Here is a 13,407-nt window from a genome sequence, read left to right on the forward strand (position 1 = left end):
CGAAAGTCCACAAACACTACTCCCTATTTCCTCTCTCCCATAACCTATTTTTCAAGTTCCAACACTAAGCTTTGTGTGTAGGTGTCATCTAATAAAAAAAATTCCAGTTTAGTAGCAAGATATATTCCCAAAGGATTCGCAGGCTATGACTCTGTGTAATAACCGCTATAAGCATTCTTTGATGGAATCTAGGAAAGCTTATAGGAAGTCGTGTTTCTTCCATCTATCTTCGGTTATGATATACGATTTGTGTGAAATTATTTGTTTAACCCTCAAGTGAGTAATGCCAATGTAAAGTTCGAATTCGTGGGAATTAATTAAGCTGACAGCTTTCGCAAGTCCTTTCTCTTTAGTTTTCATCAATATCTTCGTATCCAGAAAACCATGCTGAACAATTTTCTATGTGATATATACATTGCTTCCTGCAAATATGGTATGTTCCAGTTTAGTAGCTGATCAATATAAGATTATACTGAAGTTAAGTGACTACTTTTAAAGGCATAATTTCTAGTTGGACAATTCTACGGTAATATGGATGACATTCTCTGGAAAGTCATAGGCAGATCTTTCTTTTATATTCATCATAAAACCTGTGTAGGCAACAGGAAGATCGATATTGAATATCAAAAATTTTGGCATGACCCATATTTTGATGCATAAATGACATTTAGCCTCATTTCAGTGTTCGCGGCTACTATTTAATGTGGTAACCAATTGAAAACTTAGATGGAATAGTCGTAATAATTACGAACTTGCCTTGATTTTTTTCTTCAATGTTAACCACCAAACCGATACCATTGGTTTGGTTAGTTGATTCCCCAGTTTGGGTCAATTAACTTTTACGCTTTTAGGTTTCAACTAAGTTAATTTTTCTGTATTAGTCCAAGGTATTTAGCATTGTCGAATAATGTTAGTGTCACTCCTTTGATCCTAAGATTAACAAATTGAGGGATTTTGAAACTCCTTACAATAGTACTAGTTCTGTCTTAGTTGGATATACTCCCAGCTATCTTCCCTGGAAATATTCTAATAATAATTTTAGCTCACATTTCAGTTCTTTCGAGAATATTACTGGATCTGCCACCATCACATCGTCTGCATAAGCCAAAATCATGCAACAAGTTTTTTTGGGTTTGATAGTGTTGATTTTAACATTCAAGAGCATTTGTGTTATGCATTCCGACACTTTGAAAATATTCGAGGCTCCTAGAGTAGATTCAATGCACTTGTCTTTTTAAAGGCTTCTGAGAAATTAGATGATCAGAGGATCTGTTTTTTGTCATGACGCCAATAACCGATCCCAGTGTGATTTTGTTGAAGGATGGCAGTGAGTTATATATATCTTATAGCTCTGAGAGTTCTGTATTACTAACTAATGAGTATTGTCTTTTTGAATATAATACAGGTTTTAGGATAAAAAAAAAATTTTGTTTGTCAACATAGCCTCCTTTGAGCCATTTCTTCAAGTTTGGAAACCAGAAGTCGTCACTCGGCGCCAAATTCGGATATTACGGCGGATGAGGGAGCAATTCGTTGCCTAATTCATTGATTTTTTCCATGGAAACTGCACACCTTTATGTACCTCTTTGTGTACCCTTTTAGGTAATCTATTTTGAGCAAATGCTGCAGTTATCTTGCGGAATGCTTTCTAATACCCAATTGATCATTTAAAACTCTCCGATCAGCATTTTTTCAATTGTTTCGGGTGTAGAGAAATCAACTGGTCATCCGGAACGTTCGGCATCTTCCGTGCTTGTAAGTCCACAGCGAAATTCAGTAAATAATATTTATCAAGCTTAGCCTTGCTATGAGTGATGATTTTTTTACGCAAAAAATAATGCTTAATGACCACACGAAATTCTGTTTTTTCCATCTTGTTAAAGTTTTGACTGGAGTCCAATGACAGATGCCTGCTGACAGGAGCAGTGTAGTCTTTTCAGTTAAGAGACGGGAAATTAAAAAAAGTCACGGATTTGTTGAGCTTGAGAATCGAAATTTCTTACATAAATGTCTAATAAAAAAGCAGATACATTTCTAAAATGACAGCCATTAATAGAATACTTTTAAGTAACTAAAGAGATGGTATGTAGTAGTCTTTTTTGGAAAAACCCCCTGAATAGATTTCAACAACATCTGATTTGCTTCAAAACACATCACAATTAAAAACTATACATAGCTATAGTATTTATAAATATCCACAATATATTAATAATAAAATTATACTAAATTTCAAAACAAACTAACTCTGCTTTAGATGTCATTATATACATACAATAATAAAAATATAATTGCCTTAAACTCATATAATAAAACTAAAATAGTATGTGTACTAAGTGTAACTAACAAAATAGTAAAAAAACACTTTTAGCAACTTTTGTACTAATTTAACAATATAAACAATTTTAATTAAAATCCTAAAAATATTTTTGCAGAAATCATGTATAGACTTTACAATAGGAGCACGACCATTAGAACGTTACATGCCCAAAAATCGTAATACATTTAAATATAAAGTGTGGCGTATTGTCGTATCGACACCATTCGAATATTTTATAATGATGCTAATTGTGTTCAATACCTTATTATTAATGATGAAGGTAAGTTTTATAACAAAAAAATAAATTATTTTTCAAAACAAATGAATTTAAATTTTATTTTTGTTTTATATTTTGTATTAGTTATTAATAATTTTCCTTAATTTCCTTATTTTAATTTTATTGAAACCAAAACTATCCACTCAATTACAAAACATTATTAACACTATTCTTGTTTTATTTTTTGGTTTATTCCTATTTTGCTACAAAATTTGTTAATATAAATAAATATGTGCTTTAATTTGTATTTAATAATATTTTTAGCAGTTCTGCTAAAAATTATAGCCCATGTTTATATTGTATTTAATTTATTATTTCTGTTATTTACATTATTTGGCATGTTGTTTCCTTTATTTTTACCTAAAGTGTATTCATTTTCAAAAATCAGCTGTATCAGCACTATTTTGTATTATTATTACTATTAGTTTATCCTCCTGATATATTTTAATGCCCAGCAAAAGATTTTTTAAAGCAAAAGAATTGTGAATAAAAACTATCATAAACTCTGTAAGATAACCTCCTGAACATCGATTTAATTCTAATAAATGTCTAACATACATTATAACAAAAAACCATGGACTGTTTTTTAATTCCACCCTAGGAAATTACTGCATTGGAACTATTGATGCTGCAACTACTTCTATACCCAGTTATCTGTAATTCATGTTATTTATACAATATGTCTAGACTAGATCTATACACGCAGAGAAAAAATATAGTTGGGCATGGTTACTGTAACCATTTCAATATTATTACAAGTTTTTTAACTATATTATAGTCACAGTAACCATTTACATGATTGTGGCAACCATAATATGGTTAATTTACGATTCACATGATTGTATCAACCATATATATGGTTACAGTAAACAAATATATGTTTGTGACAACCATTCATATGATGAAGGACTTATCATATTATTGCGCTCTCGGCTTATCATAATCTGAGAACAACATACATATTATGATAAAATTATTCATCATATGAATGGTTGCCACAAACATATATTTGTTTACTGTAACCATATATATGGTTGCAACAATCATGTGAATCGTAAATTAACCATATTATGGTTACCACAATCATGTAAATGGTTACTGTGACTATAATATTGTTAAAAAGCTTGTAACACTATTTAAATGGTTACAGTAACCATGCCCAATTATATTTTTTCTCTGCGTGTAGATCATTTATTAATTCCGAAGCAATTTCACTGCTGTTTGCTTTACCTTTCATCGATTATTACAGCATTATCTTCTATTGATTCTAGAATATCTTCCTGGTAATTCGTACATCAATCAAGTTCAACTCCCATCTGAGGCTCTTAGTTTTTTTTGGTAATCCTGTTAATATTGTTGGGCTAAAGATTATTTGTTTAGGAAATCGGTTGTAAATACATAGCAGTTTTCACAGAAATTGCAAATATGGCTCTAAGTTTTCTGCAGATTATTTAATAGGTGAAGTTACTACTGAGCAGTTAGAAATAACAGCCTTGGAACTAATGCTGTGATATGCACTTCTTTAGAACTTTTAAAGAACTTTCCAACCACTTCTTTCTAAATAGTTTTAACACATATTGTAACATTTGGCCTAGCGTTTTCATGATGAATTATTACGGTTTCATGTCTGGCAGCGCATTCTGCTCATTTTTTGGCCAATGCTCGCTTCAAACGAATTAGTTGCATTCGGAACAGATTCATGTGATAGTCTGCCCATATTTCATCAGCCCATAATAAGTAACACCCTTCTGTTCTCACTAAATACAGAGCAGTACCTTTGCACCATGGACAGTTGGTCGGGCTTCACATACGATACACTTCCGGTTATCTCAATGGATCTATTTTTCATCACAAGTAATGATTCTGTGCTCAAATCATCTTCTTTTATAGCGTTCAAGCAGAATTTCGGACATGCAAAATTGTCTTTCAATATCTCTCGATTTCAATTCGAATGGTTCCCAATTTCCCTGCTTTGGGATGAATCCTGATGCTCACAAAACATCTGCATGAGTAGCTCCCAAAGATTTTGCAAGCTCTTGTTGAGTTATACAACAATCTTCATGGAGTAATGCCTGTACGATCTTTGTCTTCCATGTAAAAATCACAACTTCTTAACCTCAAAATCATCCGTTTCCGATCGGGACAATTTCCAAAAAAAAAACATTTATGAAATAACTGGTTAAAGTAATGTTCCTGAGAGTTTATGATTACTCCATAAAGGTTGCCTAGAATTATCATCATCCATGATGCATACATTCCCCATTATATGCATTCAGTCCTTGACATGTCACTACTGTCACCTCCGGCATACCAGAATCCTTGTTTCTGTCACGCTTGTTACATCCATTTTCCTCGGAATCAGTGTTAAGTGACCCCTTATCTTTTGGAATTTATCCGCATACCAGCGGGATCGAATCCAGATACAATCCCCGTGTTAGCCATGAAGTTGAGAATGAGGTTAATGACTTGTCGATAGCCTTCAATTCACCCTGAACTGCATCGCCTTTGGCTAGTGGAGTGGTTAATATATTTGACACAAAATTTATTTCCTCTAACTAACTTTCAGCTGATTTATCTTCTTTAACCTGAAAAATGCCAGATAAGTAAAGTGACTGCAGAGATATAACTTTCCAGCTTTTGTCTAGAACTCGTGGGGTTTTTATATTTGATTTCACCTAATTAATTTCTTTAGTTATACCAAGATTCATAAATAAGTCCTCAGATGGTTGATTTCAATTAAAAAATTTCTCATGGACCTTCTATGTTCTACGTTTGTCATCATTATTCAAAAAGTAGACACCTTCCAGAGTTTTACCATTAGTAATTTTCATCTTCGTGGTGTTTATCAAGGAAACGTGTTCCTGATCTTACAGAATATAAAACGCAAACGTTTTTTTTTCAAGTCTCATTTCTAGGAATATGTTTTAACTTCGTAAATCTTCCGTATGACTATTTCCATGGTTGGGAATTTCAAACAAAAATCTCTAATTATTAAAATAATTCCAAATCCTTTGTAAATAATGTGAGCTGGCCCCGCGACTCTATTTTAGAACCAATTCTGGAGGTTCTGGAAACAATTTCATGCAAATATCTTTGATCTCAACACCAAACTAAAACTGGTACTTGCATCCTAACTAGAATTATTTGTAGAACTAATTCATTTTTTCCTTGGACATAACTTTTAATCCTCCTTTTAAGACCTTTCATGAGATTAAAAATTGTATAAGATTTCTTCGTCGTAAATGGGGTCAAAATAGGTTTAATCTAAATAGTGAAAACTGTAATGAAATAAATAACCAGTTATTAAGGAAATGGGTGGAAATCTCATACCGAAATTTTAGTTGCCAATGAAGATGTAGATAAATATAAAAATTATTTAAATAACTTTTGCTGGGCTATCAAATAAATGTTTAACATCTTTTGTTTTTCAGTATCTCTAATAAATCTATAACATCATAAACAAATTAACTTACAACCATATTTCCTTTGAAAAAAATACTGTCAAATAAAAAAGATATTATTATATTAACCATAATACACAACGCTGTAATTCTCGAATACTATGATCAATGTCTAAGCTAATACTTATATATAAACTTCCCGAAAATCGTTGTTAACTCCTTAAGAACTCCCATTTTTATACAGACCTTGACTGTTTGTGTAAACTGATTTACATCGAAAATGTTTCCTTATATAAATTATGTATTTATTAAGAAAATACTAATCTTATTTCCAATCATTTGAAATATTTAGTACCTTAAACTAAAAATATATTTCCCGTAATTTAACTTTTCTACACATCCATTTTAGAACTTAAACTTTCCCCTTTATAACAATCACTATTTATTAACTTTCGATGAAAAAACTCAAATTTATATTTTTTTTACTATCCAGTATTTCAAACTTAAGTTTTTGTATTTTTTTAAAAGAAATAACAAAGTACTCGTTTAAAAAAAAAAAGAAATATTTTAATAAAAAACCAACATCGAATTTTCCCCCCTCCCCTACATTAGTACCATAATCAAGGTGAGATGTATGAGAAATCACTGAAGTATATCAACATGGGATTCACAGGAATGTTCAGTGTTGAAACTGTGCTGAAAATAATTGGATTTGGTGTAAAGGTAGGTGCCACAAATGTTATAATTATTAAGCAAAAATGTATATTAACAAAAAAAACAAATACTAATTACTATGATTTTTATTTACTAAATAAATGTAAAGTAAATTTTATAAATATGTAAAAAATGAAAGCTGTTGAAATTTGCAATGTTTTTAAAGCATAATTATAGAAAGGAGTTCTTCTAGTAAGTACATTTCTTTTTAAGTTGTGTCCACTATTATGATGTGAGCTTTTAGGCTTTGAATAAAGCATGAGTTTTATGAAAACGCTTTTTTGAGTCACACTTTTTTTAAGTTTTTATCATTGCAGCATGTTTTTTTTTAAATATCTTGGAGCACAAATTATTGTAAAAAATGATTTATGGTTAACTGGACGTTTTGATTCTAATTCGTTAGATCTATAGCGTTATTTATTCCGATAACTCAAAAATGGCCCTTAGATAAAGGAACAAGTATCGCTAAAGTACCTTTTTATAACTTATACATTATGTTTTTGGATTTTCTTACACTCTTTTAAAACTATTTTGTGGCTCTAGATTCATTAATTTAGAACAGTCGTCGGCACATATATCTTCCATGGGGCGATTGTCAACGAAGTTATTAAAAGTGAAGCATTTGAAATAGGGAACAAAAATCACAATAAATGGCTGGTCTGATTACAATAGAATAGAGAAATAAGTGCATATCATATTATTATAATTCTCGCTCTCTTTAAGCCGATCACTGATTTAGTAGAATAAAAAGGAAATTCACTGATATCACTCGAAAACATAAAAAATTCAATATTTCTAGGCTCACTGATTAAGAAGAATAGAAAAGTGAAATTATTAGAAAAATTATCTAACATCAATAACTCATTTTAATACCAAATTTTATTTTTTTTCAAAACGAAATTTCCAAAAAAATATTTTCAATTCTAATAAACGAAAAATGAGGATCTAAAATGCAAACTAATCATCCTTTGAGGCCAACAACTAGGGTTTTTATCCCGGGAATTCCCGGTACAAATTTCCCGGTAATTTTGCAAATTTTTCACTACCCGATTCCCGGGATTTTTAGTCGGGAATCCCGGGAATTAAAAACTGACGAAAATACATAGAAAACAACTAAGTACTCCATTTTTTCACCAAAAAAGAGTAAAAAGTTTTTTACAGTTTTTTGCTTATATCGCGGCAATAATAGACCGCTTACTATTATTATTATTTATTTGAGGATTTTCGTATGAAAATTTAAAAAATGAATTCATTATTTATAGAATTTATTTCTTATTGAATCATTCTAATTTCTTTAAATTTCTTCTTCAAATCCATAACAAAATAGCTTCACAAATTTATTAATTGATTAAATTTTTCTTCAATTCAAATCTAGTACAAAAAGGCTTAAGACAATTTTTTCAATTAATTTCGTAAATGATTTGATTTAACAAAAATTTAATCATTAAAAGTTTGAATAAATTCTGTTATTAATTAACTTTAAATTTAATTCAGTTTAAACAAAGGCTTTGGAGTGAATCTAAAAAATTAAATATTAGGAATGGATTTATGGAATGAAAGGCTGACATTTTTTTTATTAATTTTATTAATTAATTCGAAGCTCTGATATTTAATAATTATAACACTAAGTTTTTATATGCAATTTGGCTATAATATAACAGTATCATTATATATTTCGGAAATAGCCGGGTACCCGGGAATCAAAAAAGGTCGGGGAATTAAAAACCCTACCAAAAACGAATCAAGCTAATATCGGATACTCTGTTCGAAAGTGAAGCGTATCCCAGACGGAGTTTTCTGCATCGATGAAAAAAATAAGTCAGTCGGGGCAAGGTCTGGACTATAAAGACAAAACTTCTGAACCACTTCTTTCTAAATAGTTTTTAACAGTTATTGCATAAATGTGGCAGAGCGTTGCCATGATGGAATATTATGGTTTCATGTCTAGTTGCATATTCTGGGGGTTTTCGGCCAATGATCGCTTCAATCGAATCAGTTGCGTTCGGTACAGGTTCCCTGTGATGCTCTGGCTTGATTTCAAAAACTCATAATCAATAGGATCAGTTGGTCCCATCAAACAGAGAGCATTACCTTAGCGCCGAGTATATTTGGCTTTGGTATCGATTCGGTTGGTGCGATATATCATACTTCGGGTTATCGTAATGGATCTATATGTCTTCGCAAGTAATAATTCGATGCAAAAATTATTTTCTTGTCTCAAGGTCTCTCACCTTCAATTCGTATGGTACCCAATTTCCCTGCATTTGGATAAATCCTGCGTAGTTCGTAATGATTCTGCAAGTTCTAGTTAAGCTTGACAATAAACTTCATTGAGTAATGCCTTCAATTCTTGGTCTTCAAGCTTTTTTGGCTGGCCTAGGTGTTCTTTGTCTTCTGACTGTATATTGAAATCAACTTTTCGTAACCCAAAATAACTTATATACTTGATTCACATATTAATATATTCGCTATAGACCCGTTGCGGTTGCAGTTTCAAAAAGCGAAAATCGGCCCACATTTGGCTGAGATATAAAGAAAAAACTAGGACAACCTCGATTTTTGACATATATCCGTATTACTAAGTCATTAATATAGAAAATATTGATATCTAAAGATAGATATTTCGAAGACCTTTGCATCGACGTATATAAAGCCATAATAAGTCGGAACTAAAAAGGGTCAAAATCGGGAAAAATATTTTTTAACCCGAATTTTTTTTTTCACCAACAAAAAAATAGTTTTTCATAAAATTTGTTTCACTAACAAATTAAAAAAAAATAATAAATTTTGAAAAAACATCAAAATTTTTTCACCAAAATTTAATTTTTTTTTATTTTTTCAAAATATTGAAATGAAAAAAAAATCACAGACGAATTGTTTTTTATATTTTTTCGAAATATTGCAATTTTGTCTTAAAACTCGAAATTTCAAACAAAATTTGCAAAATTTTGATAACATTTTTAGCTTTTGAATTCTAGATGTTCAAAATTATGTCCAATAATGTTCTAATTTCATTAAATCAGAAACGAAGATCTAATTCTGTTCTAGTACTGTGAATGTGAATAAAATACATTGAGAAAAAAATTTAAACTTGGCTAAAAATTACTGTAATTACTTTTGAATTTCTATTTCTATTATCTTTATTCTGTAAATAAAAAAAACTGCACCGGTTAAATATTTTATATAACTTTTAACGAAATAAGTTATCAAATTAAACTTATTTCTTTCTTTCGCAAGTTTTGGCTTTAATTATGCACTAAACGTATTTTACAAAACCCGGCTATTATACTCAAATACTTTACACAAGACACACTTACATTTAAATTATTCCTAATTTTGTTTCTTTCTTGATTTAAAACTTTATTTAATTTTTTATACAAAAAATTTATATTTACATTGAATAAAATCAAATTCCCAACCACTAATAAATTCAATAAAAATTTAGAATCTGGCATATTTTTTTTCTGTTTTCGTATTTTCTCTCATTCAAAAACAAATTCTGAAAATGTAGTTTCACGATGCACCACCTCTGCACAGTGAGATTTTAGCCAACATGAATTTAATAATAACCGCGTTCTTCTTAACGGAAACCATATTGAAAGTTGTAGCTTTTGGCCTGACGGTAGGTTAATACAAAGAAGACTTTGCAAGCTTAAGGAACAGTCTTAAAAAAACATTGCAAACTTCAGCTGACAGTTTTATAAAATTTATTATTTATACAAGTATTTTTATTAACAGTATTGGCATATTTTCTTTTAGAATTTCTTTAAAGATCCCTGGAATATCTTTGATTTAATCACTGTGTTGGGCAGTATAGTGGATGCCTTATGGATGGAATTTGGGGTAATTATTGACAAACTTTTATGCCAACTATTTTAAGTATTTTATTTAACTATTTATTTGTATACAAAAGATTGTGTAAACTTAAGGAGGACATAAAGAAACAAAGAAAAAAAAAGATATTCACAAAATATTTAATATTTAACATGTGTCCAATTGTTTTGAACTGTTTCAAGAGTTTTATTTTGAGCAAAACTCTTTTTTGCCATGTTTAATGAACAAACCATTTTTATTTTTTTGCGTTGGAATGTATGTGTTATGTATTTAATTATTTATTACCTTCATTTTTTTTGTTTAAACATAGGGTTATTAACTTATTAAGTTTTTTTTAAAAATAACAATTAAATGCGTGCGAAAGCAAAATGACTGCTGTATACCAAGAAAAAAATCACTAATTTAACTTAAAGCTTTAGTAAAACTTTAAGAACATGAATAGGTTTCAGTTTAATAATATAACTTTATATATAATAATACATTAATAACATAAATATCTAACATGGAAACACAATAAATATACATAAATATTCTTAAATATTAAATTATTATTAACGTTATGAATATGATTATCACTATTACTTAAATATATTTATTATAAACATATATATAATATAAACTAATATTTATAATAATTATAATACTCATTTTAATCATAAGTCATTGAATATTATTAATCTCATATATTTCTTTTTTTTAATTTCCTTTTTTTCATAATTTGTTTATGTGTACCAAAAAATAAAAAATACAAAATCAATTCAAAAACTGTTAACCAATTACGAAAATGGGGTCTGAAAACAAAATTTTACTAAAAAAAAAAATCAAATACCAAAACAACACCAAACAAAATTGAAAACACTGCTACAACCACCACCAACACCTCAACAACAAACAATTGAATATCAAACAAATCCTAACAACAATTGAACACCTTAAATCTATATGCAACCAACCATATATGATAAATAAACAATAAACTTTATACACAACTCTATATACATATTCTCTCTATCTATAAAATTACAAACTAAACATATAACAAATACTCCAACCAAAAACCAAATCAAACAACCAACCAACACCTTTTCAAACCAATTACCAAACAACTAAACACACTCTTGAAAATAATCTTAAACAAATACTTACTCCTCATATAAAAAATACTCAATCAATCAATACAAATCAAATCTCTCGTAAAATTAAACAATTTTTTGCCAATCTGAAACTATTAACTTCTTCTCAAAATTCTCTACCAACAAAAATAAATTATCTCATCATCTCATCAAAATTTAAAAAACAAACAACTTTCTTCTACAATTATTGAAAAAAAAACAATTTAAAATGAAAAACAAAACAATTTTTCATCATCAACAAAACACCAATTAAATTTCATCACGTACTCTAATCTCAACTCAACAACAACAGCACGATGTAAGTACAAAAACACTTTAAAACACTTTCTCAATCTCAAGCTCTCTCTCTATCTATCTCGCTCTATACTTAACATATCCACTCATACAAAAACATACATATTTAACCAAACAAATGAAACGGCTCTTGAGTTAATAAATTTTTATTGGAAAAACATCCAAAATAAAAGAGCAAGGATTCTTAACGTTAACTATTACTCAATACCCGTTTCGTTTATCAAAATTGATTTATCTCTAACTCTCTTTCTCTCTCGTCTAATTAACAAAATAACATCTTTACTAATCCCATTTTTAATTGATACTCGATACATGTGAAATACATTCCCCAACTTTGTATAATTGCATTATTGTTGTCTTTATTTATTAAAAAAAAATATAAAAAACATACAAATATTTAATTATTTATTTAAATGTCTTTTTAATTATTGTTTAGTTTCAGTGTTATTCTTTTTTGACAATTATGTTAATCATGTATTTTATTTATGTTTTAGTTTAATTTTAGGAAAAATCTATGAGAATTATTGTGTTAAGAATGTTTGGGGTGTAACTTAAGTAATTTAATAAATGTTTAATTAATGTTTTAGTCACTGATATTTTTAAAATATATTAATATGTAGTACTAATGCAAGGTTCTAGAGTGATACTTAAGTACAGTACAATATTAAAAATTGGATTTAAGGACATAAAATTCAAAAATATAGGATCAATATGTATTGATGCTGGATAACATATAAACACATACTAATATTCAATAAAATGTTTGTTAACATATCGCAATGAAATTTTTACGTTGGTACACCTTTTGATATTAAATGTAAGCGTAGAAACAAACATACTATTTATTCAGGAAAGAAATCACAACCCCCACCCCCCAAAAAAAAAAAAAAAATCTCAACTTTCGCACTTTTTGTAATTTCAACCATAAGGTCCACATTTGGTTCGGGTTGATAAAATAACAATGTGAATGATTTAGAATGCATCATATTATCTAAATTTGCCGCCTATTAAAAAATTACTTTAAACTCGGAAAGATGTAGGGAAATCCCTATTAGCATATTTTAATCGCTTTCTATTTTAGAGTTATCCTTGTGGAGAAGGCTTTCAAAATACTACAAAATCATTATAAGTTCCCTAAGAAACTTCCGATTAACGAAACTGACACAAGGCAATAATAACAGTCGATTGAATCCCTATGACAACATCATACATGTATCCGAAGACCGGAACAACATCCGTTTAAACTGATACAAACCATAACAATCGATTTAATGGCAACATCGTACAAAAGACGCACGATACTCCAATAATTAGGAAGGACATTGCAATCTACATGGGGAAATATGCCAAAAAAACAACTACTTCAACAATTCGAATAAGATGGAGATGCTTTGTGGAAGCCAAATGCCCCCAAGTGGGGTAATGGACAAAAAACAC

At 29.4% G+C, this 13,407-nt stretch overlaps 1 protein-coding gene across 1 annotated transcript in view; it reads left to right on the forward strand.

Annotated features, from left to right (window-relative positions):
• The window catches only part of cac (cacophony), a 210,149-nt gene that overhangs the window by 119,138 nt on the left and 77,604 nt on the right, over positions 1-13,407 (forward strand). Inside the window, exons 17-20 of the mRNA XM_065509066.1 lie at positions 2,433-2,597; positions 6,608-6,718; positions 10,469-10,552; positions 11,969-11,974. Of these exons, the coding sequence (XP_065365138.1) occupies positions 2,433-2,597; positions 6,608-6,718; positions 10,469-10,552; positions 11,969-11,974 (366 nt within the window). The remainder of the gene's footprint in view (positions 1-2,432; positions 2,598-6,607; positions 6,719-10,468; positions 10,553-11,968; positions 11,975-13,407) is intronic.

Source organism: Calliphora vicina, chromosome 4, assembly GCF_958450345.1.
Source record: "Calliphora vicina chromosome 4, idCalVici1.1, whole genome shotgun sequence".
NCBI classification, from domain to species: Eukaryota; Metazoa; Arthropoda; class Insecta; order Diptera; family Calliphoridae; genus Calliphora; species Calliphora vicina.